General features: G+C 37.8%; 1 protein-coding gene across 2 annotated transcripts in view; it reads right to left on the bottom strand.

Annotated features, from left to right (window-relative positions):
• ITGA11 (integrin subunit alpha 11) overlaps positions 1–27,799 on the bottom strand; it is a 121,494-nt gene that overhangs the window by 82,154 nt on the left and 11,541 nt on the right. For both annotated transcript variants that reach the window (XM_034435488.3, XM_087877910.1), the window contains exon 2: positions 12,018–12,129. In XM_034435488.3, coding sequence (XP_034291379.2) covers positions 12,018–12,129 — 112 coding nt within the window. The remainder of the gene's footprint in view (positions 1–12,017; positions 12,130–27,799) is intronic.

Raw genomic sequence — 27,799 nt, 5'->3', positions numbered from 1 at the left:
CCTTTTAACAGCTTCCCAGTGATACATTGTTGGTTTGCTGACATGTCTGGATAATAAATTGAGTGGTAAGGCAATATCTGGTCTAGTCCAATTAGATATATAAAGAAGTGAACCTATGATTGATCTATAAAATGTGTTATTTTTGAATTCAGGAGAAGATTCATCAGTATTTCTAAGAAAATCAGTTTGCATAGGAGTATCACAAGGTTTGGCATTGTTTAAATTGCATTTATTTAAAAGTTCTATAATCTTATCTCTCTGAGTAAGTTTGAATCCCTTTCTAGTCTTATTAATTTGGACACCAAGATATTTGTTCACTTTACCTAGAGATTTCAACGAGAAATGTTCATTTAACTTATTTACAAAAGTTTCTCTTCTCTCTTTGTGTTTTCCTATATACAAAATGTCATCTACATAAATCAACACAAATTCAGTGTAATCATCACCCTTTTTGACAAAGAAACAGTTATCAGCAGTGGTAGCATTGAAATCCATGGTCTTAAGTACTTTTACTAAACAATCATACCATCTTTTACCTGATTGTTTTAATCCGTATAAACTTTTGTTTAACAGCCAAATTTCATTTTTGTTGGTGTACTGACTGTGAGGTGCTCTTACATATATTTCCTTATCTAGTTTCGCGTGTAGATACGCAGTCTGTATGTCATATTGAAATACATCAAGATTGAGTGCTGATGCTACCACTAGAGCTGTTTTGACACTCTCAGTTCCTACTGTAGGGGAATACGTTTCAGTATAGTCCTCCGGATATTTCTGTGCATAACCTTGTGCAACTAATCTAGCTTTGTATAGAGTATTGCCTCCTTCTAAGTTCTTAATTTTATATATCCACCTGGTACCAATAATTGTTTTATCTTTAGGTGCAATTGCAGGTGTAAATACATTTAATCCTTGTAAACTTTCCATCTCTTTCTTCATAGCAAGTTCCCATTTTTCTTTTTCTTCATGAGGAAGTTTTAACACTTCCTCATATGTATTAGGTGTTATCGGTTCACCATCCATATGCATTATGTAATCTCTGTATTTATTTGGTGTTTGATTTCTGTTGTTCCTAATGGCTCTTTCAGGTTTGCTATTGTTATCATGCAAATATCTTGCTTCCTTTTTTGTTAGTGTGTCTGTCTTTATTTTGTGTTGGCTATTTGTCCAAGTTTTGGTTTTGCTTTTATATTTGTTGATATTTTGTTTTTCTATGGTCCCTTCCTCATGAGATTTTGTATCTTTGTATTTATTTGGAAATATTTCATTAAGATGTAATTTAGACCAGTTGGCCTGTTCATGGAACACAGCTGTTCTGGAAACTATAAATTTGTTATTATTATCAATGAATCTGTACCCTTTGGTGCCAGTTTCATATCCCATAAATCTGAGTCTTCTGGATACGTTTTCTCCCTTCCTTCTCAACTGTTTAGGTATGTGTACGTCTGCAGTGACTCCAAATATGTGCATGTGTGCTAATTTTGGTTTCCTATTATACATTACTTCATATGGTGTCTTATTTACAATACTGGACCAGGTTCTATTTTGTGTGTAATTTGAATAATGTAAGGCTTCTGACCAAAATTGTTTGCTTAAGCCAGCATCCTCCAATGTGCACCTAATCATGGTTTGTAAAGTGGAATTTTTCCTCTCTACAATCCCGTTCTGGAATGCAGAAAATGGACTGGACGTGTAATGTAGCATTCCTCTATCCTTTAACCATTGGGAGAATTCTTTGGACATGAATTCACATCCCCTATCTGTCATAATTTGTTTTATTCTGATATTGTGTTGTGTTTCTATGCGTTTGTAAAATTCCTTAAATTTTTGAAAGGTTTCATCTTTGTGTTTTAATGTGTAAACAAACCCATAGCGGCTATAATCGTCTACTATTGTCAGGAAGTAACGTTTTCTATAAGTGATTGATGGAGTTAATGGGCCAACTAGGTCCATGTGTACTAAGTCAAAAATTTTGTTAGTTGTTCTAGTAGATTTTCTTGGCCTGGGACTAGTTTTTAGTTTTGTAGATTTACATACTGAGCATTCCAAATAGTTTTCACAATTTTTTATTTTGACACCTTCTGCGTGTTCAATCATTTTTTGCACTACAGGAAAACTGGCATGTCCTAACTTCCTATGTAAGATGTGAGCACACTCATCATGAATTGGCTTACCTATTTTTGGTTTTTTTTTTTCTTTGTGTGTATCTGCATGATCATGAGATATTTTACATTCATCATTGTCACTGTTGCTAATATTTTCATCATCTGCTTCAATACAATCTTCTATATTTGAATCAATGTTATGCAACCATTCTTCCTTTGTTATCAGATAAGGTAGGCCTCCTTTAATCATCACAGTGCCTACATTTATTTTATTCTTCTCTAAAGTCGCTTTTCCCTTTGAGAAAACTATATTAATGTCAGAGTCTCTACTTAGTTTTATGGCACTTAGTATGTTATGAGGTATTTCAGGTATTAATAATACCCCCTCTATTTTTCCTAGACCAGGCAAGGTTACGTTCCCTCTGCCTAATACTTGAACCTTTTCTTGGTTAGCTACCTTTATTACAAATTTATCTTCTGTAAATGAAGACAATATATTTTTGTTATTAGTGGTGTGATTAGTTGCTCCAGAATCAATAAGCCAATTGTTGTTCTCATTTTGTTGTATTTTAGCGTTGTCTTGTTTATTTAGTCCATTCAGTGAACCAGATTTTCTATCCTTTGAATTTTCTCTGCCCCCTCTATTTTCTCTGTAATTTGGTGGGCTTCTATATCTATGTTTATCTATGGAAGACTGTCTATAATTGTATTTGTTCCTATATTCTGACCTATGTCTTTCCTTTGAAATTTTGGGACAATCTCTTCTATTGTGTTCCCTGGATCCACAATTGTGACATTTAAGTGTTTCATTATATTTGTCTTGGAAAGCTACTTTCCTAAAAGGTTTGTGCTCTGTGTGATTGCTAGTACGATTTTTTCTTGAATTGTCTTCTGCTATCAATTTGTTGGATAGACTTTCTATGGATAAATATCCTAGATTGATGGTGTCTAAATGTGACATAAAACTATCCCATGATGAATCAAGTGAATTGATAATAACACTTTTCATTGTTTGGTCTGAAATCACCTCCCCCCTTAAATGCAGTTCAGCTCTTATTTTGTTTAAAGATATCAAATGCTCACTTATAGAAACCCCTGGTTTCACCCTAGATGAAAAGAAATCCTTAGACATTCTTGTGGTGGTGGCTACACTGTCGCTGTGAAACAAATTAAACATGCATTGAATAATTTCTGAAACAGTTAGGTTCGGTTTGATGCTATGATACATTGCAGGAGACACACTAGATATTATTAAGAAAAATGCCCTATGGTGTAAACAATCTATTTTTAAAGTCCAAGGTCTTTTTGGGGGACTAGTGATAAAAAATAGTAAATTTTCTTTCATAAATATAACCTGGAGCTGTTGATACCATTCTTGCAAATTAATGCCATCAACCCTTAGTTTTGGGAAGTCGCTGGGTAAGTTTCCCACATTATTTTGTCCATTACTTACAACCTGAGGTAGTCCGTGGTCTCGCAAGTGTAGAAAATTGCAAAACGGCATGGGGATGCTCGCAACGAGTCTGCGCGGTTCTCTCGCCAGTTCATGTCTTCCCGGACCGTCTGCATAGTTTCGCGCATGCGCGTTGTTCATTTCTTCTTCGGCGTCGTCGTGGAAGGTTCTCTCCATTGCGGCTCGTCCGCTCCGCTCCTCTTCAGACGAGTCGGTCTCTGGTTCGGCCTTGGGAGTTCTGACGACGGCGGCTGCTCTTCTTTTTCTTTTGGGGGCGTTGGCATTTGCTTCGGTCTGTGGTGTAGGACGGAATCGACAAGGCTCTCTGGGCTCGGGCGTCGTCGCTCTCGAAGTCAGGATGGGAGCGGGCAGGTCTTGAGGTGTCGGCTTGCTCACTCGCTTCTTCGGTGGCTCTTTGGTAATTTTTAGTTTTGGCCCAAATGCAGCAAAAAGCGTTTTCATTGCTGACTTTACTTGGGATCTTGTTGGGTCATCTTCACTTTCTGTTTCTGACTCTTCCGATGAGTTTGAATCCTCTTTTTCATTTTCGTTGTCTGATAACGTTTTTCGCGCCAGAAATTTTGAACTGAGCATTTTGATTGGCTCTGCTTCGCTCATCTCGGAGGTCTGTTGAAACCAAGATGGCTGCCATTCAAAATTTCGCGCCGGAGCACATTTTTTCTTCTTCGTAATGACTTTCTCTGCAGTCGTATTACTCACTATTTTTGTGTCTTTAGATTTCTCATTAGTGATGTTTTTCTCTCTCGCTGCTCCGCTGTTCTTTAGCATTTCTTGGAGGTTCGCGATGAGGCTTTCATCATTCTTCTGGCTTTTTAATAGTTTTAATATCTCTGACCTGAGTTCGTTATTCTCTATTTCGATTTCTTCCTGGTCATCATTTTCATCTCTTATTTCTTCGTCTTCAGTGATGTATTCTTCGGATTCTCTCGAAATTGCGTTTGTGGATTCGTTGATTATTTCTTGTTCTGTTTCTATTTCTTTGCTGTAGGCCCTGGTGTTGGGCCTATCTTTCTTAGACATTTTAAAGTTTTTATTGAGTCAATTAACCATCCTCTGCTACCATCTTGTTGCAATATTTTTAGGATCAGACTCAATAATAATAGTAAGAGTTAAAGGATTAAATATACTTCCTTTTATTTACAATAGGCATTCTATATTCACTGAATATTCACAGATAGAAGCGAGGAAAAGGGTGAAGGTGGCTCCTTATATATACAGTGGGTGGAGCTATATGAGGGAGTGGTGAAATATGAATACATTAAGAATAGAAGGATAAGTTAACCCCTGATATCCCATTCATATACTATTTACACATTATAGAATAAGGCATTTACATCTGACAAATATTTTCCAAAATATTTCATTCTTCTAGGAAAGGGGTGGGTACTAACCTCCTACAACTGTTTAAATTTGTGAACCGGCCAAATACTCTGTTCAAAGAAAATACGTTGTATGTTTGTATGTGTGTTTCTAATTATTGCTATTTATTGCTATTTGTTCTCTTTTATTCTTTAAAGTTTAACAATTCATTCTTTATCTTAATATCTTTATATTTGTTTGGGGTTGGCTTTCTTCCCTTTCATCTTTTTTATTGTACAGCAATCTTTCTCCTCAAACCTACCACCTCTGTCTTTTCTTTCTTACTTACTTTCTCTTCCCCCCCTCTTCTTCTTTTCCCTACTTCCTCTTTCTCCTTCTCCTCCTCTCTTCCTCCCTTTCTTACCTTCACTCCTATTCTAATTTCCCTTTCCTTCCTTCATCCCTCTCTATTGCTGTATCCTTTTATGCATATGGACTACTCAGAGGGCTGAAAAAGTTTTTTTGACTGGTCCTCGCACTTTTGACCAGTCCTCGAACTTATGACTGTCCTCACAATTTATGTTTTTGCCCTATCTTGCAACCATGGTGAAGAGAAGCAGTTGTGAAATGAGTGACACGGTTGTTAAGAATGGTACAATGGGCATAAATGATGACCAGTCATAACTGGGAAGACCGGTCAAAAGTGTGAGGACCTGTCAGAAATCACATTTTTCAGCCCTCTGGGTAGTCCTTTTGTGCACAGGGACTACTCAGAGGGCTGAAAAAGTTATTTTTGACTGGTCCTCGCACTTTTGACCAGTCCTCGAATTTATGACTGTCCTCACATTTTACGTTTTTTGCCCTATCTTATACCATGTTGAAGAGAAGCAGTTGTGAAATGAGTGACATGGTTGTTAAGAATGCTGCACAGGCATAAATGTGAGGATGGTCATAAGTGTGAGGACCAGTCAAAAGTGCAAGGACCTGTCAGAAATGACTTTTTTCAGCCCTCTGAGTAGTCCCTATACACATAGCCATGGCTACCCGGTCATATGACCAGCTAGCCACGCCCACCCAGTCACATGACCTCCAAGCCACACCCACAAAATAAGCCACGCCCACAGAACCAGTAGTAAAAAAAATTTAGAACCCACCCCTGGTTGGGGGTCACCACAACATGAGGAACTGTATTAAAGGGTCGCAGCATTAGGAAGGTTGAGAATCACTGATCTAGTGGCTATTTTTGAGACCAGAGGCCCATTTGTACTACTTAACTATTCAGTGAACTCTGTTAAGCCACATCACATAAATTGGGAAACCTAAGCAGGCTTGTGAGGGATCCCAGCTAATGGCTTATAAAATCTTTTTAAATGAAGCATGAATAAATCAGATGGTATATAAAATTTAAGATTCAGAAATTTTGGAATATTTTCATAATTAAGCAAAATTAGAAATGTTGAGATTTCCCATTTTCGAGAGCTGTTAAATTTACTTTGAAAAAAAAAACCCTCTTAACACACTAAAATAAGTGCCTGCTTATTTTAGACAAAAAAGAAAAAGAGCCAAGTTCAGTAAATTAGAAAAGAACAAGCTTCAATGCCAATCTGGAAAGATAATGAAGAAAGAGGATGACCTAATGTGTTGGCTGTATTTTAGAGCATGAAAATGACTTTTCCCCTTCTCTCTTGGAATCTCTCTGAATTCTTTCTTTTCATACTTTCCACTAACACCATTACACTTGGAAGCCTTTCCCCCAAATGGGTAACATTTGGCTGCTTCCCTTGAACTTCAAAATGAAGAAAGCAGTTCTGCTGAAAAACTTTAAATAGACCTAAGCAGAGAGAGAGAGAGAGAGAGAGAGAGAGAGAGAGAGAGAGAGAGAGAGAGAGAGAGAGAGAGAGAGAGAGAGAAGAAGTGAAGAGAGGAAGGAAGAAGGAGTAGTAGATAAATATAGACTACTTAACTTTTCCTCTGCTATAAAGAAAAGGAGTTAATGTTGACATGGAAAAATATGTTGAAAAATGAAGTCAGGAATTGTTTGAAAGGGGAAGGCATGTCTTTATGGCTCAGTTAATATGGTTTTCATCTGGTTTCTTGGCCAGAAGAAAGCTACAGCAGTGTTAAATTTGTTGCCCCCATCACTGCTTCCTATCCTGCCAGAAGTCCACTCCCAGAAAATGTTGCTGTCCTTATTTACTGAGTACAGGACACATTAAGAAGAGTGGTTGGTGGAAATTCCCTGCTTTAATTCTCCCATTTCCACCAAAATGACACCAGATACCAGGTAAACATCCATCAATCAGGCTCCCTAATAGAGTCTGGGTCTGCTGACGAAGTGAATTTTGATGGATGAAAACAAATATCTGAAAATGTGATCTGGATTTGCACAAATGTTTACACGTGTGCATTTGGCTATCAGAGAGAAGATGATGATGATGATGAAGAAGAAGAAGATGTAGTATGATGCAATTTGATGTAGTAATTTACTTCTAGTCCTGTTTTAGGCACAAAGCCAACTAGAAGACTTTGGGCTAGTTTTTCTCTCTCAGTCTTAGGAAGAAAGCAAAGGAAAACCACTTCAGAAAAATCTTGCCAAGAAAACTGCAGGGATTTGTCTAGGGCTAGGCAGTTGCCAAAAGTCAATAATGACTCATAGGGATCTCTCTCTCTCTCTTTCTCTCTCTCTCTCTCTCTCTCTCTCTCTCTCTCTCTCTCTCTCTCTCACACACACACACACACACACACACACACATACCATACACACAGAGGCTTCTTTAAAAATGACTCTTACTTCTGACATCTTATCTAGCTTAAAGTATAAAACCTTAATTTCTCACCATTGAACTGCATCTTGTTGGCTAAGACTCAATGCTCAAGTCTGTCAAGATTGTACTGAATCTTGAGTCTACTCTCTAAGGGGTAGAAAGAGTCAAATAAGGGCTGGTTGATTTATGCAACACATCTATCAACTTTCTGTAGTAGCTGCATAATGTGCAGATTTGTTTAGTTGTAGCATGGTCTGATATGTTGTATAACTGGGCCTGTTTTGTTACTTTATGATTCACGTGATTATGGAAAGCCAGAAAATAAGTTAATAAGAGGAAATACTGATAGCCAGTAACCTTGTTGAGGCCACTTTGAATATGATGACCCTAAGGACTAAGAAAAGCTTTGGATGGAAAATAAGATGTAATATTTAAAGCTCCCGCATGAGGAAAAAACCCAGCGTAATCTACAATGATGCCCAATTTGAAAATATAGATGCTGGGAAGAGCACTCAAACATACACAAAAAAGATGTCGATCTTCTCTGAGAAAAGAATGCATAAACGGCAAATGGCAAAGTCATCTCACTCACTCTGATGAAGAACATAAAATCTCAAAAGTAGGACTCAAGGCTTGGTCGATGCTATAATGAAGATGCATTTCCTTCCAGCTTGCAGACTCACCAAAATAAGGTGCTCTTTGTATCAGATATACAAAAGATATCAGGGAGAGTTATGACACCTAAAAAAAGTACCCGGGTGGGTGGGGCGGAGGCTCAAAGATGCATTCAAAATACTAAGCAAATTCATCTTTAAATATTTGGTGACGTGCCGCAGTTTGTAAAAGCTGTGATTACTTCATTATTTTCTGCACAGACCAGGATTTTGAGACTGTCACTGAGCATTTAGAGTGCTTCTGCCCCCCACATCCCCCCCCCCAGTATCTCTTACTGGAATCTGGCAATTCAGGATTTAGCTAGTTTCTGCCTTAACATAAATAGCAATAGCACTTAGACTTATATACCGCTTCATAGTGCTTTTACAGCCTTCTGTAAGCAGTTTACAGAATCAGCCTATTTTCCCCAACAATCTGGGTCCTCATTTTACCCACCTCAGAAGGATGGAAGGCTGAGTCAACCTTGAGCCGGTGAGATTCAATCTGCTGAACTGCAGCTAGCAGTCAGCTGAAGTAGTACTGCACTCTAACCACTGCGCCACCTCAGCTAAATTTGTGGTTTTCATTGTCAAACCAGTTTAAGCCCATGTGCCATCCTCTTAACTCTCTTCAATTCTAATTCTGCAATTTTGTCTGTCTGTCACTGCTTCTATCTGACAAGACACTGACATATTTTCCAAGTTGCCCTATTTTGTGCCATCATTTGTTTATCTGTCCTATCCACAGTTGAAGTTTAAAACAATCTAGACAACCCGTGACCTAGTGGGTCATCATTTCAGAGACATTTTTTCATCAGATGCCTTCCACAAAGAAACAGCTTCTAATGTTGCAGAAAAATTCTTAAAAATTCAGGGAGATATTTTGAAATGTATCTCCTCTGAAAGAGTTGAACTGTACAGAACAATCGAACTTCAGCAGTTAACCACAGGAATTGTTTTATGAAATTTTGTATTTTGTCATAAAATGATTTCAATAATTTTTATGTCATAAAATGTTTTATAAAATGTTCTATATTTAGGATTAAATAGGATTTAATCCTATTTAAAGAGGTGTGTTGCTTAAAAGGAATTACTTTGCGAGCTGCACAGGATTGGAAGATAAAATTACAGTTGAATACACAAAAGCTTGTAAAAATAAAAGATGGTGGAATAAAGCGGAAGAAAGCTCAGAAAAAAACCAGGGGGAAATGGAAGTGGAAGAATTTTATTCCTCTTTGTTAGGCAGGATAACATGGTGGTTTTGAAAAAATTTTTTCTTTACTTATGACTGAGTATTTCAACTGTTATAAAAACGGATTTTTAAAAAAAGAAATTTTCTTTTGGATGTTAAATGATTGGATGTTTCAACTGTTATATAAACGTGAACAAGGATATGATCTCTTTGGTTATGATTGATTGGATGGATTATATCTAAAAATTATTTTAAGTAATGGATCAACTGAGAAATTTCCTTTTGGATGTCAAATTCAAGGCTATAGATTTTTCAATATATTTTCAAGGGCTTTAAATTGTTTGTTTATTGATAAATTAATTGGGATTAACTATCTTTAAGCAAGAAAAGTTATATTTTGTTTTGAACAAGGAGAGTTAAAATACAAGTGAATGTTTTTACCCTGTACTTGTTCTGGGAAGTCCGGGGAGGGGGGTGGGGGTTGGGATGGGAGGGGGGAAGGGAGGGGGGGAATAATATATATATATATATATATATATATATATATATATGATTGATTTTTTGTTTAAGATGTATGTTGACTATGAAATAAAAGTTTAAAAAAAATGTTCTATATTTCAGTTCCAAGAGAGTCATGGCTCCAGATGTTGGACACGTTCTATAAGTTCATCCATTTGAGATTTCTTGGTTGAAAATGTTTTGTCCTATGACATACTGTTTTGCCCAGTTAAAGACACAAGATTTTTAGTAATATATAGAATTTGGTGATTGCCACTGATATTTTTACTAGTTACTATAATAATGTATTTTATATGTTATTTTAAAACTTTTATAGAACATTGCATGTCTATGTTTTTTATTGCTGTGATTTTTGGCCCATAGGTTGTAATAAAAGTTTGATTTTTTTTTTAGTTCTCTTTTTTTCCAGTACATCTGCTTTTTGCCAATTTCAGATTTAGCAGAGTCAGCTGAATATGGGCACAATAGACAACACTGAATTCTTTGGTAGTATGACATATGTTGGTTGGCTTGTTTGTTTAGTGATTCATATTTTTACCAGATAAGTAAGACCATGTTGGCCTTACATTAGCTTATTTTAGCTACTAATTCTTGAATTTGCATTTTAGCCATCTTTTTAAAAAGAAACAACAGTTGGCTCAGACACTGGAAATCCCTTTCCCAAAGACTGCAATAGCACTCTGATTGAGTATCCTAGAGAGAAATTTCATGCCAAGTCAAAAGCAACTCTTGGCTCCATAGCTAGTTCATACACTCAGCTGCCAGGGCATTAGAAAAATAGTCTGAAATGTTAGCTCCATTTGCCCCGGACTTTTTCACCCACAAATTCTGACTGAGTACTTGGCACTCAAACCAGGAAGACAAGACACCATGCTATATAGGTTTAGGCATATTATTCTTGAATATGTTAGGATAGAGCAGCTGTGGTGGCTTAGTGGTGAAGATGCTCACCTCGCAGTCAGAAGGTTGAGAGTTCAATCCTAGGCAGTGGCAGATGTCTCTCTTTCTCAGGGCACAAAGAGGAAATATCTGCTGCAAATTCTGCATAGGTGTCAGGAAGGGTGACTGGGCAGCAAATGCTCAGCTCCACCAAGTCGCCCCGACTCCACCCCAAATCAAGGGATTACAGTGTTGTAAAAAGAAAAAAAATCTTGACTATATTAGGATAATATTGCAATCTGGATTTTTAATGGAAGGTTCATAGATTTTTAAAACTTAAAGTTCTGTAATCATTTATATTTGCTACATTTTCTAGAATATGAACAGCTTGCATATATCTTCTCCCTGTTTAAATCATAATGTGACTGGATGGAGAATCTGCTTTTCTTTACATAAAAAATTACCCTGCTTTTATTTTTTGACATGTAAATGATGAAAAAGAACATGTTCTTTTTCAAAATGTCACCACCACTATTTGTATTCGAGTGTCAGTAACATAATTCCTTTTTCAAACACTTTGTGTGTTCGTATTTTTTCTGGATGCTGACAGATTAATGCTGGTATTCTACTCCTTCCAAGTCCCTGGGAATAGATTGTGAAAATCTAAAAATGTTACAGATTGCCCATCGCTGGAGGATTTTCCCCCCACCCCCAGAGTTAACATTTGTGCATGAACTGAGCAAACTTCTATCCTTTACAAACAAAGCAACACATGAGCAGTTTGGAAAAAGAATACCTTTTAGCTTTGATGTTGATAAGATTGCAAGATTAATCATTCAATAAACTACTATTGTTATTTAGTATTGACATTTCTGGTATCCACATAACAATGACAACAAAAGATTTTGTTGCAGCTCAATAAAAAAGACATTAAAAACCCACACTTTTGCCCTAAACTGACAACTAAAGTGACATCACAAAATAAGCCAGCCTTCACTGACTGATATGGTCAGATGTGCCTTCAGCTCTCATTACTTTCCCACCTGACAGCCATAGTCAACACATCTGGAGAGCAGCGGAATTGGAAAAGAAGCTAAATATTCAAACTCAGGCCAAGACTGTATGGTTTACCATTTCTTCCCATTGATTTCATGCTGTTGAACTGTGTAGCCGAAGTAGGCTTCTCTGGAGCCTGGGATAATTCTTGGCTTCTTTGTATCGATGTTGAAGGCATCACAGACTCCTGAGACAAATAAATATTAACAGAAATTAGTTCTGGAAGAAAAGAACCAAATTTCTAAATTCAGAAAAATGGATGCAACAGAACATAATTTGGATTTGTGATGTTAAGTTGGTCAATTGTTTAGTTTTAAAATTCATTTTTACTGGAGTCTATCTCAGGTTCTGCAAGGAAGGCAAAGTTCAACGGTAGCTCTCTCAAGAAAAAAAAATCTGCTCAAGAGACTGAGAAAGTGTTTCTGCATATGGTATTCTACACTTCTACATTTAAAAATATGTATAATTCTTGATGGTCTTGGAAGCAGTTAATCTCTGTTAACATTTGACCTGTACTTTGCTTGGCTTAGCAGCAGTTTCACAGGGCAGATGATTCCACAGCGATAGCACAACCAACAGCCTTGGTAGTACAGGGGTTTAAGGCACCCTGTTATTAAGCTGGTTATTAAGACCAGCTGCCTGCAATTACTGCAGGGTTCGAATCTCGCCAAGGCTCAAGGTTGACTCAGCCTTCCATCCTTTCTAAGGTAGGTGAAATGAGGACCCAGTTTGTGGGGGCAATAAGCTGACTTTGTATAAATATACAAAAGGATGAAGGCTATTGCTGAGCACATTGTAAGCCGCCCTGAGTCTTCGGAGAAGGGCGGCATATAAATCAAATTAAAAAAAAAAAAACTAATGAGGTTGTTTTTTTTTAATTTGATTTATATGCCGCCCTTCTCCGGAGACTCAGGTCGGCTTACAGTGCGTTAAGCAATAGCCTTCATACTTTTGTATATTTTACACAAAGTCAGCTTATTGCCCCCACAAACTGGGTCCTCAATTTACCTACCTTAGAAAGGATGGAAGGCTGAGTCAACCTTGAGCCTGGCAAGATTCGAACTTACTTTAATTGCAGACAGCTGGTGTTAAATTACAGTGCCTTGTCTGCAGAGCTATCCAGGCTCCTGGAGTTAAGATGACACTAAGGAAAGGGACCCAAAGTATGCTCTCCCTGCTAGATTTGGTGGGCCAAGAGAGATGATGAGAGACCGACAATCCCATAAATAGCCTGCCCCTATACCTTGTGGGGCTTTATAGAGGTTAATTGCCACTTGAATCACATTCAGAAACAGACTGACAGCTGGTGCAATTCACAAAGCAGTGGTGTTATACAAGTATAATGAAAAATGTCAAAAACTGTAGATCGTGTCCTTCAATTGTTAATATTCTTTTATTTCCTAACTCCATCCATTCCTTTAACCATGTTAGGCATGCTGCTTGATAATAGATCTCCCATTCCGGAAGGGCTACTCCACCTCTGTCCCTGGTATCTTGTAAAGTTTTTAATCTTATTCTAGGTTTTCTCCCTTGCCATATAAATTTTGAAATCAATCTGTTTATTAAATCAAAAAAGTTTTTTTCTAATCTTATCCAGTCCAATCCATTTTTCAATTTTTGTTTTCATTTTTACCATTATCTATGTTGCATTCTCTTTCTGCATTAATGAGGTTTGGGACACGTAAGAGACAAGCCGATAGGAGGAGAGCTCCACAAAAGGGCCATTCCCCATTATATGGTCATAAACCCAGTGACAGTTGAATTGAAATTACCTCAGAGTTTTAAACACATCTACCCAGTTTTCCACTGTAGTCTTTTGAAACCTGTCACTGACTCAGCCTTGCATCCTGCCACAAAGCCACCACCTCCTCCCATCCTAACAGAAGGAGAACAACATTTTGAGGTCAAGGATTTTTGCCGCTATAAGGGAAAGTTGCAATACCTACTGGTAATTTTATGGAAGGACTTTCAGAAGGACACTGAATGGTTGAGGCAGCCCATGTGTGCTCCCCCACACTCCCGCACCTATTCCATGCTAAGTGCCCTAACAAACCCAAATGACCCATCTGTATATGATGTGCTACTAACTATTATTGCTTTTTGTTTCATGGCTGCATCTCTTCTATCCAAGCTTCATAAGTGGACAGCCTGACCTTAGCAGTGGGGCGGGGGGAGGGAAAGATTGGAATGTAAAGCAGAAGAAGGTGGGATGGAAGCCCAGCTGAGCCTTGTGAAAAGCTTCAGCCAGCCAAGGTCAACCATCGGTATGCAAAGCTGAGAACCGAGAACCCGTTTCCTAAACAATATATAAGCACCTAATTGGACATTTACAGATAACCAAGGGATGGCCGGGGTGGGGGTGGGGGGTGGAGAGGAAAATTTACTTTGTATTGTTTGCACGGGAAAACCTCAGATTCAGTTTACACTACTTCTGTAACCATTTAAGCTTCAGTAAAGTGTACTCTTGGCAAATGACTGAGTGGGACGGTTGACAATTTCTTTATGTATCCTAATTTAATAGCATTTAAACTGGCTCTGTATTTACTGTAACTGTTTCTTTACTTAAAATAGGGAAGTTTTGTTAACGTGTTCATTTTCAAGGAGAACCTATCCCATTTATGCTAAATTTTAATCTTTTGTTTATATTAAAATACTCTGATTATGAATGAAGGCAAATATATGTATCCCAGGATAATGTTGCAGGATCCAGTCTGGGTCAGTCATCAGGAACAGAGGTTTTGTCTGAGTTATCCAGATGCCGGTACAAGATAGAACACAGAACAGAATAATAGGGTTGGAAGGGATCTCGGAGGTCTTCTACTCCAATGCCCCAACCATGACAAGAGATCCTAAATCAGGGGTGTCAAACTCAAGGCCCGCAGGCTGGATCCGGCCCGTGGGGTGGTTGGAGCTGGCCCATGGGGCCATCCTGGAAACAGCAAAGGTCCGACCTGTGGTGCCTCTGCCAGCGAAAATAGAGCTTGGGAGGGCCGCATGTGGATCTCATGACCTCCATTTTTGACTGCAACAGCCTCCTGTAGCCCTCTTCCAGCAAAAGCAGAGGTTGGGGTGGGCTCCATTTTTGCTGACAGAAGGTCGCAGGAGGCCGTCCTGGCTGAAAACGGAGCTCACGAGGGCTGCACGGCCCCCCAAGCTCTGTTTTCACTAGCAGAGGGCTGCAGGAGACCGTCCCAGCTGAAAACAGAGCTTGGAAGCCTGTTTTCGCTGGTCACAGGCGCCTCCAACACAAGTGACATCACACTGGCCACGCCCACCCCTGAGGTCAAACACAACCCTGATGCAGCCCTCAATGAAATCGAGTTTGCCCTAAATCATTCCAGACAAAATGGTTGTTCAATCTCTTCTTGAAAACCTCCAATGATGGACCACCAACAATTTCTAGAGGCAAGCCAATGATTAATTGTTCTCATAGTTAGGAAATTTCTCCTTAGTTCTAGGTTAGATTATTCTTTAATGATCTTCCACCATTACTTCTTGCCATATTTGAAGAATAGGTTGATAGTTTGCTTCCCAAAAGTTTTGCTAAAACCATTTAACTTCGATCAGAAATGCTTTAAACTGAATCATGTATGAGTTAGAAGTGAAAGCCCTGAAATAAAGATCTCATACAATATAGAACAAATGAGAGCTTTGTTGTAATGTGGCCTTTAAAACCATTAAATGAAAAATAATAATAATAACAATCACTATGCACAAGTGCTCAGGCTACAAAGATAAGCAAGATGAGCTAGTTAGTTATTTTCTTAGCAAAAGAAATTAACTATGATTTAAAAACTAAAATGATGGTGAGCATGTCTGAGATGTAGCAATTTAAGGGAATGATTTGTGAAAATGGAATAGAAATGATAAAAAGTGCTAAATATAAAAGAGATGTTGTCCTTTATATTATAAGTATCTATACCTCTGTTAAAATTCAAGTAAATTAGTTTGGCAATAAAATTGAGCAGCAGTAGTGAGGGAACAAATACTGTAAACATACTGTTTTTTTATCTTCATTGTCCAGAGCTAGGGAAAGAAATTGTTATATTTTCCAGAAAGAAATATAGAATTTTCATAAAGGCATGAAATAACAGAGGTGGGGGATTTTAATCAACTTGACATCTGTTAGAAGGAAAATTCTGCCAAGCACGATCTTTCCAAGAAAGCCCTGCCTTGCTGATAACTGGAGAAAGGAATAAGAGAAATGTCATTTATTCAACTAGATCAAAATAGAAGGTTTAGCTAATGAAATGGAAATAGTAGGACCAGTGGAGGAAAGTAATCATTTAATGCTTTTTAATTTTAAGGAAACTAACAAGCACATACCTGTCTCTTCAATATAGAATTTTTAAATAAATCCAGATCAAAGAGAATCCGGGCAACCATGGCAAGTTCAGAATGGCTCAAAATGACATGCCTGACCAGGTGACTGAAGTCCCAGCCTCTGTTCATCTGTGCAATGCATGTAACACATTATAAAGAGGGAGGGCTTGTTTCACCTGGTTGAGGAGTGAACATTAATACAATAGAATTTAATAGAGAGCAGTGTAAACAAATATCAAATCCATGGGTAAAGAATAGGGGAAACCTGTGTGGCAATAGTTTTTGTGAAAAAGTTTCAGGTAACAATTGATTGCATATGGAGCATAACAGTGTGATATAACTCCAGGAAATACCAATGTTGACTGTACCAATAGTTTCTAAATCACAGGAAGTAATCATTCCATCACAATGGCCAAAGTGGAGGAAAGGGTTGAAATTTGAAAAAAGTTTTTTTTCTTCAGCTGGCTGGTTTTTCAGTTGGTTTACAGGCAGAGTCCAGAAGCTTATGGCTGCAGTACTGTAGGCCCACAAAGGAGACTGAAGGAGTTGGGCATGTTGGTTTTGAGAAGCGAAAAGACAGAAGGAATACATACTTCATGTACCTGAAAGGATACAGCTGAGTAAAAAAGTCAAGAACTTCTTGTCTCTCATTAAAGAATGCAAAATATGCCATGATAGTTTTGAATTACAGGGGGGGGGGAAACAGACCGCTAACGGTTTAAAATTTCCTCAGTATGATTAATTTCCATGGCATCTAATTAGAATGTTGTTCTTGCTGACCTAGATGAGACACCTTAAGTTAGCATCTATAGAACCCAGTTTCTACAGAGCAAACTCGCTAAGCAAATGGCAAGCAAATGGGAAGCTCAAACAGAAGGTTTCAATGGAAGAGATCAACGGGAAGAAACTTTTTCTCTTCTTCATCTAATCTGGGGTGAATCTGCTCAGAAAACAGCTTTCCAGAGCAAGCAAACAGGAAAGTTTCATGGAGAAATCAGCAGGAAAAGCTCCAAGTTACACAGAGAACTCAAGGAAGCACTATCATCATCTGTAAAGTTGTGTATAAAGTTTGTGCAAAGTTTGTCCTCTTGCCTGAAGAGGATCCAAATTACACTAGCTACAACTGAAAGCTTGCATCATTAATGGAAGAAAAAGTAGAGGCCTGAAGAGAGACATATAGGGAAGATGAGGCTTTCTTGGTCAAGAGACAGGTAAAGTTCTCCAGGAGGGGCAGGGAAATGAAAAGACCCAATAGAGAATAGAAAATCTCCACTGACCACAGGAAAACAAATGGAACTATGTGATCAAAAGAAGCAAAAGGATTAGGAGGCATTGTGTGCTGGTTACCACCAGGCTCTTCCTCAAGAGGACTACTGATCTTATCTTATGGGATAAATCTTCTTGGATCACCTAGCAGGAAGATTAAAAGAGCAAAAATCTCCCCAACATGGGGAAAGAGGAGAATCTGAGAAACTGCAGGTCTGTCATTTTGGGCAATGTCCTTGAAAATATATCAAAAAGCATACCTGTGAGCCCCTGAATAGGCAATGCTACAGTTAATAGGAGCCAGCACAGATTTGTCACAATCCAGGTGATCACTTTATTATTCCAAAGTTAACAGGTTACAGTAATTGCCTGGTCTCTTCCTGTATTCAGATGAACCAAGAAAAATGTTACAGTGCTGTAGTGTACTTATATGTTTAATCAAAGGAAGCTTGGATGTTCACATACATCAGTAAGGGAACACAGTTATGTTATAGCTAATGTTACAAAGTAACATAGAAAGAGAAAATATCTAAACCCCCACACATCCATGTCATAAACTGTTTCAACTTCTTCCCTCAGGATGCCACTATAAGGCATTATTATTGCATGTCAAAACAACTCAACACAAAGACAGTTCCCCACATCCTCATGCAATCACTCTGCTAAACACCTAATTCCCACAGCACTGTCTTTTGTCTAAGGATATTTACCCATGTAGTTGGTCTGTATTACTATTATCCTTCTCATCTTTCCTATTTCCTTCTCCTATTGGAATCTTATGACTATCACTTTGTTGGTTGTACCTTATGATTTATTATTTATCACTTTGTTGCTTGTATGTACAGAGAGCTTTTGTAATCGGAGACAAATTCCTTCTGTGTCTAATCACACTTGGCCAATAAAGGTTAATCCTATTCCTATTCCTATCCTGTTCATGTATGGTGGCAAATGATCTCTTCTACAGATCTACAGGTGGCTTCCTGTAGATGTTAGAAAGTTTATGAAGATTATGAAGTTTGCATTTTACAAAGATGCACAACACTGCATTTTTTACCTCTCTGTTTCTTTGCAAGAAAGTCTAGTAGAACTTAGTGGCCGACCGCAGGGCCACTAAGGAGGGTATTGAGCCCTGCGATAGGCCACTAAATTCTACTAGACTTTCTTGCAAAGAAACAGAGAGGTAAAAAATGCAGTGTTGTGCATCTTTGTAAAATGCAAACTTCATAATCAATTAGTCAATGGAGGTAAACTAATAAGGAATATCTCATTTATAAAAATCCTTAGGCGATGCAATATAAACATACAGCATGAAAATATGTATAACACCTTATTAGTAAGAGCATGCATATGATTTGAGATCATATAAATTAACCTGAATTCTATTCCAACTCTCCTACCACATTCACATTTAAAGTACAAAAGTCCTTTTCCTAGTATTCTCTGTCCTTTTGTCTTTTGATGCTTCGGAGGTTTTTTTTTAGGTGTGAGACCTCTCTGGCAAAAAGGGCTGACCTAAAAGAACAGTAGAAAAAAGCTAAAGGAATTTATTTTTGCCCACAAAAATATTGGCATTATGCATATTGTGTCTGGAAACTGGAAATATGCAGAGCAAGACTAAATGAAGGATAAAATATTTATCCGATTTCCCATTGTCCTGTTGAAAGTTTTTGTCCTTGGGAGTGTTCCACAAATAACATATTTGATATTGGATCCCAAAAGATAAGGAAGAGAATGCTACTTTTTCCTAATTCCATGAATTTTGTTTATTTATTTATTTATTTGTCATATTTCTATGCCGCCCACTCTCCGAGGACTCTGGGCGGCTTACACCAAAGACAGTATACTAAATAGCATATTGCCCCCAACAATCTGGGTCCTCATTTTACCCACCTCGGAAGGATGGAAGGCTTGAGCCGGTGAGATTTGATCCACTGATCTGCTGAACTAGCAGTCAGCTGAAATAGCTGCAGTACTACACTCTAACCACTGTGCCACCTCAGCTCTTTTTAAGGTTTCCCCTGTTTTAGCAGTATTTTAATGGGGAATATATGAGGGTGGATGGAGTGGACAAAGAAGCAATAATATAAAGTATCTGGGTTTTCATTTTGTTTTGGGGAGTTTCAATGGTGCTGACCCTGCCGAAAGGCTTCACATAGCTTATTGAATTTGCTCCCTACCAGAAATTGGTTAGAAATTGTGTCACTGTTTTCTGCTTCTAAATTTTAACAAACCAGTCATAGGATTGGGAACCACATGGAGCTTGTGGGCTGTGAGTTGTCCAGCCTTTAACACATGTGTTCTTAGCTATCATTAGAAGTGCTAATTAATTTCATTTAATTGTCCCACAATTGGCTGTACCATTACAGAATGCAGAATGGCAGTGCCCATGACAAAAGCCAGTTTGTTTAATTTGGATTAACACCAAGAACCTGGGAGACTGTGAGTTGTAGTCCCACTTTAGGTATGAAAGCCAGCTGGGTTACTTTGGGCCAGTCACTTTCTCTCTCTCTCTTTTTTTTTTATTGAAAAAGTTTTTCAAATACAATTTTTCCCCCTTTCCCCCCCTCCCTAACCCCCCTCCCCTTCCCCTCCCCCTGTGGCTTCTTCAAAATAAAACCCAAATTCATAACAGATTATATAATACTTTACCATCCCCTTACTCCATCCCCCATATACTGACTCTTTCTTTCTAATAATATTATTATATCCCCCTTATACTATACATTTCAAAATAACATTCTACTATAACATTATATAATAACTCCTAATTTAGCATAATAATATTATTATATCTCCCAGTTTAGCAATTTCTGCTCATAATCTACCCTTTTTCTGCCCCCCCATACATGTATCTCTTAAATCAAATCTTTTATGTATATTAATATAACATTTCAAAGCAACCTTCCACTATAAGACTATATAATAAATCCTAATTTAACATTTATTCAATTCATAGTCTACCCATTTCCTCCACCCCCATCGATATATCTTTTAACTCAAATCTTTTACATATATTCATATCTAAACATAATATCCCTTTTCTTAGACTAAACAATCAATAAGCTAACCTATCTCCACCCACTTTCCTACAAGACTACCATACTTAATAATTCTTAATATCTTTATTCTTCTGCCCACACCACTAAAAAATATTCCCTTATGTAAATAAAATCCTCTTAAAAAAGACTTCAAGCTTGTAATCCATATGATATCTTCTGTAATGTCTTTCAACTGGATTGTTAACTCCAACACCCATGTTAGGGTAACATCACATCCTAATTCCAACAGTATGTTCAGTATCTTCAATTACCATCTGCCCCCATCAATAACAAATATCTTCTTAAAAAAAAAAAAAAACCACCCAAGTGACTTTATATTTGTATTCCATATAGTGTCTATAGTGGTGTCTTTCATCCAAATTATTAATTCCAACCACCGTAATAGGGTAACAGCCAGATCATCTGTGTGCCCCAATTCCATAGCTCTCTCGCCTTGTAGCTCAGCATAGACGTAGTACATTTGTCAAAGAATCCAAAAAAAGATAGTTCCAATCCATTCAGTTTAAGGCCCTTTTCACATCCCAAAAATACAGCACTGCAGAGGTCTGTCACTCTCCTCAGGATAATATAAACCAATACTTTGCCTCACCTATCTTTTCATATATTCAATCATCTCTTAAATAACTGGCATTACGCTGTTGTTTAGTTTAAAAGTTTTTGTTTTTGTGAGACCTGCTTCTTCTTTTCTTGACTTTTTGTGGGTTGGATCTCCATCCTGATTTCCTTTCTATAAATTGTATATCAACTGTTTGGTTTTCATGCTGATCTATAACTTGATCTTGTTGGTTTTGCTTTTGTGGCTTAAATCTCCATTCTGGTTCTATGAGTTGTATATCAATTGATTGATTTCCATGCTGGTCTGTAACTTAATAAGTCATCACATTAGAATCCAGAGCCACCTCTCTTGTATTTATAAATAGTCCAGCTGAGACCTCTGAAGGAGAATCCAGAAGCAGCTCATCTACAAAGACCTCTGTAACTTGTTGTTTTTCCATTACTTCCACCTCCTTCTGCTTATCTTGAATTTCTATCTCTTGTTGATTTTGCTTTTTGAGAACCTTGTAGTAAAATTCTTCCGCTTTTTCAACAGTATTTAGCTGATATCTTTCTCCTTGATATTTCAATATTATTCCAACTGGAACGTCCCACCTGAATAAGATGTTTTGTTTCTTTAGCTCAGTCACCAAAAATCCAAATTTCTTTCTATCTTTTAGCATCTTAGGCGGCAACTCTTTATATATCCAGATCTTTCTTCCATACAGTTGTAGAGTAGAATTAAAGGATTTTTGCACAATATCGTTTCTTATTTCTTTATCTGTGAAGTAAATCACTACATCTCTAGGCAATTGCCTTTGCTTTGCAATCCAAGAATTTACTCTATAGGCCTTGTCAATCTTACAAGATACCTCCTCAGGATGAACCTTTAAAATCCCGGCCAGAACTTGAGCAGATATTTTTCTTAAATCATCTCTATTATTTTCCTGTAACCCTCTCATTCTAACCGCAAATTCCGTGAGCCTGTATTGCATCATTGTAACTTCTTTTTCAATCCCTTGCTTTATATCTTCTGCATTGTAAGTCTCGTGACCAGCTTCCTTTTTAGACTTTACTTCTAAACTATTGTCTTGAATATTTATCAAATCATTTTCAATTCTTTGTATTTTATTGCCCAAATTATAAATCTTATCATCAACTTCCTCCATTTTAGACTCTAATAACTTGATATTTGTATCCATCTTTATAACAATTTCTGAAAAAGCATTAGTCACTGTTACAATCTTTCGTTGCAGATTATCATACTTTAGTTGTATCATTTCTTTAATTTCCTGCCTAAATTTTTCAAGTTTCTGGTTCACAGTCTCGTGATATCTTGCCATTTCCTCCAAGACAAATTCTTTTAAATTAAAACCATTCTGCTGAGTCTGTAAGCTCAGAACTTGTTCACATAATTGTAAATGGGGGACACCCCCCCCCACTGCTTGTTTGTCAGGCTTTATTAGTTTTAACGCCATCCTGCCACACAAACAAACTCTTTTTAAAAAAAGAAAACTTTTCCCCAAGCAAGATCAAGTACAAATCTCCAAGAAAAAAGAAACTTAAAATAGATATTTTTCTTGTAGATTCTAGCCAGCACTTATATTCTGCTACTTTGTAGCTTGTTACGGAAGGACTTTCGCTTTCGGCTTTCTTCTTCTTCTCAAGCCTCAGGAGTCGCCATTTTAAACTTTTTTTTCCTTCACTTAAAAACGCTTGTAAAATCATTAAAAATACTTGCGATTAGGGTCCCCAAGTCCAAATCTCGTCCTCTTTAATTAAACCATCTGTTAATTTCGTTGATTGGTCCGGTCCCAGCGCCTGGCTCTGCAAAAAGGCAGAGTTCTCCCGAAGCCCAGAGCAGCGGCGAGCGGAAATAGGGAGCCACAACCTGCTCGTCCCCAAGAGTAAAAAAAGAACTCTGGGGACTTCGCAGAGGGCTCTACCTGCCCTCGCCTGCTCTGCCTCACATTTCCTTCAGGAAATGGAGTTTTTCGAGCCGCCTTTCAGATGTAAAGGCGGCTCTTTACAGGCAACGGGGCTGGCGGTCACAGAGGACCATCTGGCGGCGACGGAAGCCAGACCGGAAGCCCAGTCACTTTCTCTTGACCAACTCACCTCACAGGGTTGTTGTTTGGGGAAAAATAGGAGGAGGGAGGTTTTGAGTTACTATATAAGAATAATAAAGGTGGGATAAAAAGATTGGAAAAAAGACTCAAGAAGAAGACACAAATAATCTATATAAATGTATGGTTATATTTGGCTGATCTGAAAAAGGTAACCAAGATTAATCCTGGTTAGTTCTTAGACATAAACTAAAGCCACCAGGAAATCTTTGAAAAGATTATAAACCATCTCAGAAGGTAATAGTAAAGCACACTGATATTCTTGCCAAGAAAATTATATGGACTTCTCCAGGCATCACCACTAGATCAACCTGGACTGAAGAAGATGTTATAATGTAGCACATAGAGAGAGGTCACTGATAAAAATGGCTTCCCCACAAGGATATCCACAGGATATGGTAACAAATTCAAGATGGAAACCATGATGGTGTGATGACCTTTTTTATGTGTGATGTGGCCACTATCTTATCACTGTTGATCTTACTTTGCACTCACTACTGATTCCCCATGTCTACTGGGAATATTTGCATTGTATATGGAGGACTATTAGTTTTTAATGTTTTCATTTTTCCAATGTATTTATTAAACATATATTTATTTATTTATTAAATTTATATGCTGCCCATCTCATCTAGAGGCAACTCTAGGCAGCTTGCAACCAAATAAAAACAGCAAGATGAAACATTAAAAACAAAAAAATACCATATTAACATTAAAATTGACTTAAAAAATAAAAAGGTGGCAAGGAAAGGAGCAAATGGATATGGGGAGGTGGGATCTTATCTGAATCCATTAATCCCTTGCATTATGACATGTGCCATGGAGCCTGAGGCCAATAGGCAGAGCTAAGCTTTCAGGCCCTTTGAGAAGGCCAAAAGGGTCCTTTACTGATATATGTGAACATCTCACTTCAGGGGGAATCATGTTCCAGAGGGTGGGAGCCAAGGCAGAAAAGCCTCTTCTCTTGGACCCCACCAGCCAGAATTCAGACTCTTACACAGAATATAAAAAACAACTAAAACATCACAATGATAATTTGCATTATATGGAGACAAATACAATAATAAAGACAATTCATTCCACACATAAAAATAAAAAAATGAAAATAATAAAAAGAGAAATTCCAGATGCCATTTATAAAATGAGAGAAAGACTTCCTGAAAAAAAAATCATTAATATCTTCCAAAATGTCAGCCAGGATGGAATTAAGTGAACCGGGATCTCAACTAGGAGTTTGTTATGAATCTGCAACAGAAATACGAACTGGATCCAGTTCAAAGTGATTATCCTAATGGCTTCAGAATTGGATGAAATTAGTTGAAACACTGGGCCATTGTTTTAATAGGTTGAGGTATTTGAAAATTTGAGTCTTTGGGATTATGTGGTTTCACCACAAATTTTGCTCCCAATGGATATGTCTGGTGCAGAAGCTAGATTAATATTATTTATGGCTTGACTTGAACTGGATTCATCCTAGTTCTTAAAATCTGAGCCCCAGTTATTGGAGAAGTGTTTTCCTCTGCTGTAATGAGTAATGTTGAATTGACAGTAACTCAGTTGAAGCTTTCTTATTAAAACAATAAGTACCAACCCAGATTAACATGAGTTATCAAGGATGTAGCAACCATGACAGATTAAACACAAACTGAAATCATGTAGCCTATTGGCTAATGGGCAATTTGCAGTTCTAAGATTATATTGCGGATACTCTTTCAAATTGTCTGTTGTGAGAGAATTACTCATTTAAAACATAGCTACCAGTAGTGATTCAATTGCTTATCAATTATCAATTTACTGGAATGCTATTGAATCTAACCCTTTTCACAGGATGTCCACGATCTATTTTTTTCTTTCTAAATAAGTGTATTTAGTTCCAAACAAAGTACTGTGAAAATAATATATCCCCTGATAATAAACCCAATCGGGCTTTTGAGCACATGGCAATAAGGCCAATCGCTTATTTCAGGGTTCAAAAAAATATATGACAAGTCCTTGACTTACAACCATTCAATTAGTGACTGTTTGAAGCTACAATGGCACTGAAAAAAGTGACATGTGACTGTTTTGAAGTCCCAGTCTTTAACCATCGTTGTGAGACAGCCATTGACAGGAACCTAGGAGGGAAATGGTATAGCTGAGAGTATCTATGGAGATTCTCAGTCACTCAGGTCATGGTTGTCCCAAAGGTGCTTTTTTCAAGAGGAAACTGCACTTTCTTTTTTTCTTTGAAGATGTTTTGCTTCTCATCCAAGAAGCTTCTTCAGTTCTGAAGCGAAACGTCTTCAAAGAAAAAACAAAGTCCAGTTGCCTCTTGAAAAAGTATAGTTGATACTACTAAGACCTTTATGTGCTTCCTCAGATTTCACAAATTTGGTTGACGTCACAAAATGGAGCCCCAGTTGTCTCCACTGACACTTTCCAGCTAGAATTCAACTTGGTTCATATCTGGATGATTTTTATTTGCCAAGTGCCTCAAGAATTTGCCACAGAAGGCACCTTCTGTCAGCAGCCCCACACTACTCTTCTGTTGGATAATCTCACCAAACTCTGTACAAAAAAAAAATAACTGGATACACAGCAAAACTAAGTTATTTCACAGCAGAAATTATGGTGTCCCTAAAACAGTGATGGAACAATTCTTGAGTAGGTCTACTCAAGCACTACTGCTAACGACCTGAGTTGTGATTTCACAGAAGAAACTGCATATTTTCTTAAAGATTAAATAAGACTATACTACATCTGGTAGTTATTCCATTCAGGAAAGGTTGTGTCACATCTTACTGCTGATTCGTTTCCAGCCACGTCCACAGGTAATTCTGTTTTCCCTTCTATTTTCCCTGCTCCATGACTTTCTGAAGAATATATATATATATAAAACAATCTTTACTTTTAAGGTGTCACAAGATTTTCCATGGTTTTTAGTAAAGTATTTGAAAGAACCAATGCCTTGGTCTGGCAAAGCTTGTTTTCAACAACATTATTGGGAAAGGGGAGGTCATTGCTGAAGGAAATCACTTCCTGACATTGCTTTAAGTTCTACAAAAGTCATTTTTGACTGGCGAGTTCAAGTTGTAAAGATATCTAGAATGTAAATATAAGGGAATTCTCTGGAGGGATGGGAGAATCCCTTTTTCTTTCCTCATAATCAGAATGCTAAAAAGGAATCTAGTCCTTGTATGAGGCAAGCCATTTAACAAATATATATTGTAAAGGGGAGAGAAGGAAAAAGAACACAAAGTGCCTGGATTTGTTTATATTCAGCTTGCAGTTTGTAACCGCTTCTACACATATTACTAAAAGCTGGTGGTAAATCAATGTAGCTTGAAAAAGATCCTATTTCAGGTGAAATTATTTGTTACAAATCCAGAATGGTTTTTTTTTTATTGGACAGGAGGTAAAAATTATTTTTATGTTTAGCTTACTCAGATTTTTTTTAGTTATGTTTACAGCCAGAACCTGCTGCCATCTAGTGATCACCCAGATTTTTGCTGCCCAGAGCTCACACCCTAACTATAGCATAAAGTGGGGGAGGAGGGAATCTTGGATAATAATCCTTACTGTAATTCAGTCTCTGGTTTACTGGTTCAGCATCTTGTCAGGTGGCAATATGCATATGGCTGGAGGTCTATGGCATTTATTCATTTCCTGGCTGCCTCCTAAAATCAAGATGAGCACATCTCCTTGAACAGGAATTGAGAAAATGCAATCAAGCACAATCAAGGTAAAGTTCAAGCTTTTCCTTGTCCAGTCGTGTCCGCTCTAGGGGAAAGTGCTCATCCCTGTTTCTTAGCTGAGGAAGTCAGCGTTCTCTGAAGACACTTCCGTGATTATGTGGCCAGCATGACTACACGCCAAGGCACATGGAACACTGTTACCTTCCCACCGAAAGTATTTATCTACTCACATTTGCATGCTTTCAAATTGCTAAATTGGCAGGAGTTGGGGCAAGAATAGAAGCTCCACCTATTGTGCGGGCGCTCAGGTCACAAATCTAGGTTGTCAGCTTTCCAGCTGACAAGCGCAGCATCTTTAACTGCTGAGCCATCGCACCCCCAAGCACAGTATCAACAAAACTAGGTCATGATACACAGAAAGGGTTGCAAAACAACTTCAAGTAAAAAACAACACTGGGATGATAGCACCCCAGTTCCATCCAGCTGCCCTTATTTCTAATCCATGTGCCCCATCAATGACTGGACCTTCTTCTGGCATTGCTCCTCTTTTTCCCCTTTATTTGCATCATGGTTTTTCTATTGTTCTCCACTAGTTTCCTCTTTGCCTCCAGACTTTATGATGAGCTAGACCAGGGGTGGGTAAATGTGGCTCTTTTACAACCTGTGGACTTCAACTCCCAGGATTCCTGAGGCAGCTTGGCTGTCTCAGGAATTCTGGGAGTTGAAGTCCACAGGTTGTAAAAGAGCCACATTTGCCCACCCCTGACCTAGACCAACTGGGCTATTAATGCAGCTGAATGAGTGAAGGGAGCACATGTCCATTGGGCCATCTAGGAGAAGCACTCAAGAATTAAAAACTGCATCACATCTTTGAA

This window comes from Pantherophis guttatus, chromosome 13 (assembly GCF_059756535.1).
Source record: "Pantherophis guttatus breed Tessera chromosome 13, ASM5975653v1, whole genome shotgun sequence".
Lineage (NCBI taxonomy): Eukaryota > Metazoa > Chordata > Lepidosauria > Squamata > Colubridae > Pantherophis > Pantherophis guttatus.
This window is presented reverse-complemented; position numbering and strand designations above follow the sequence as displayed.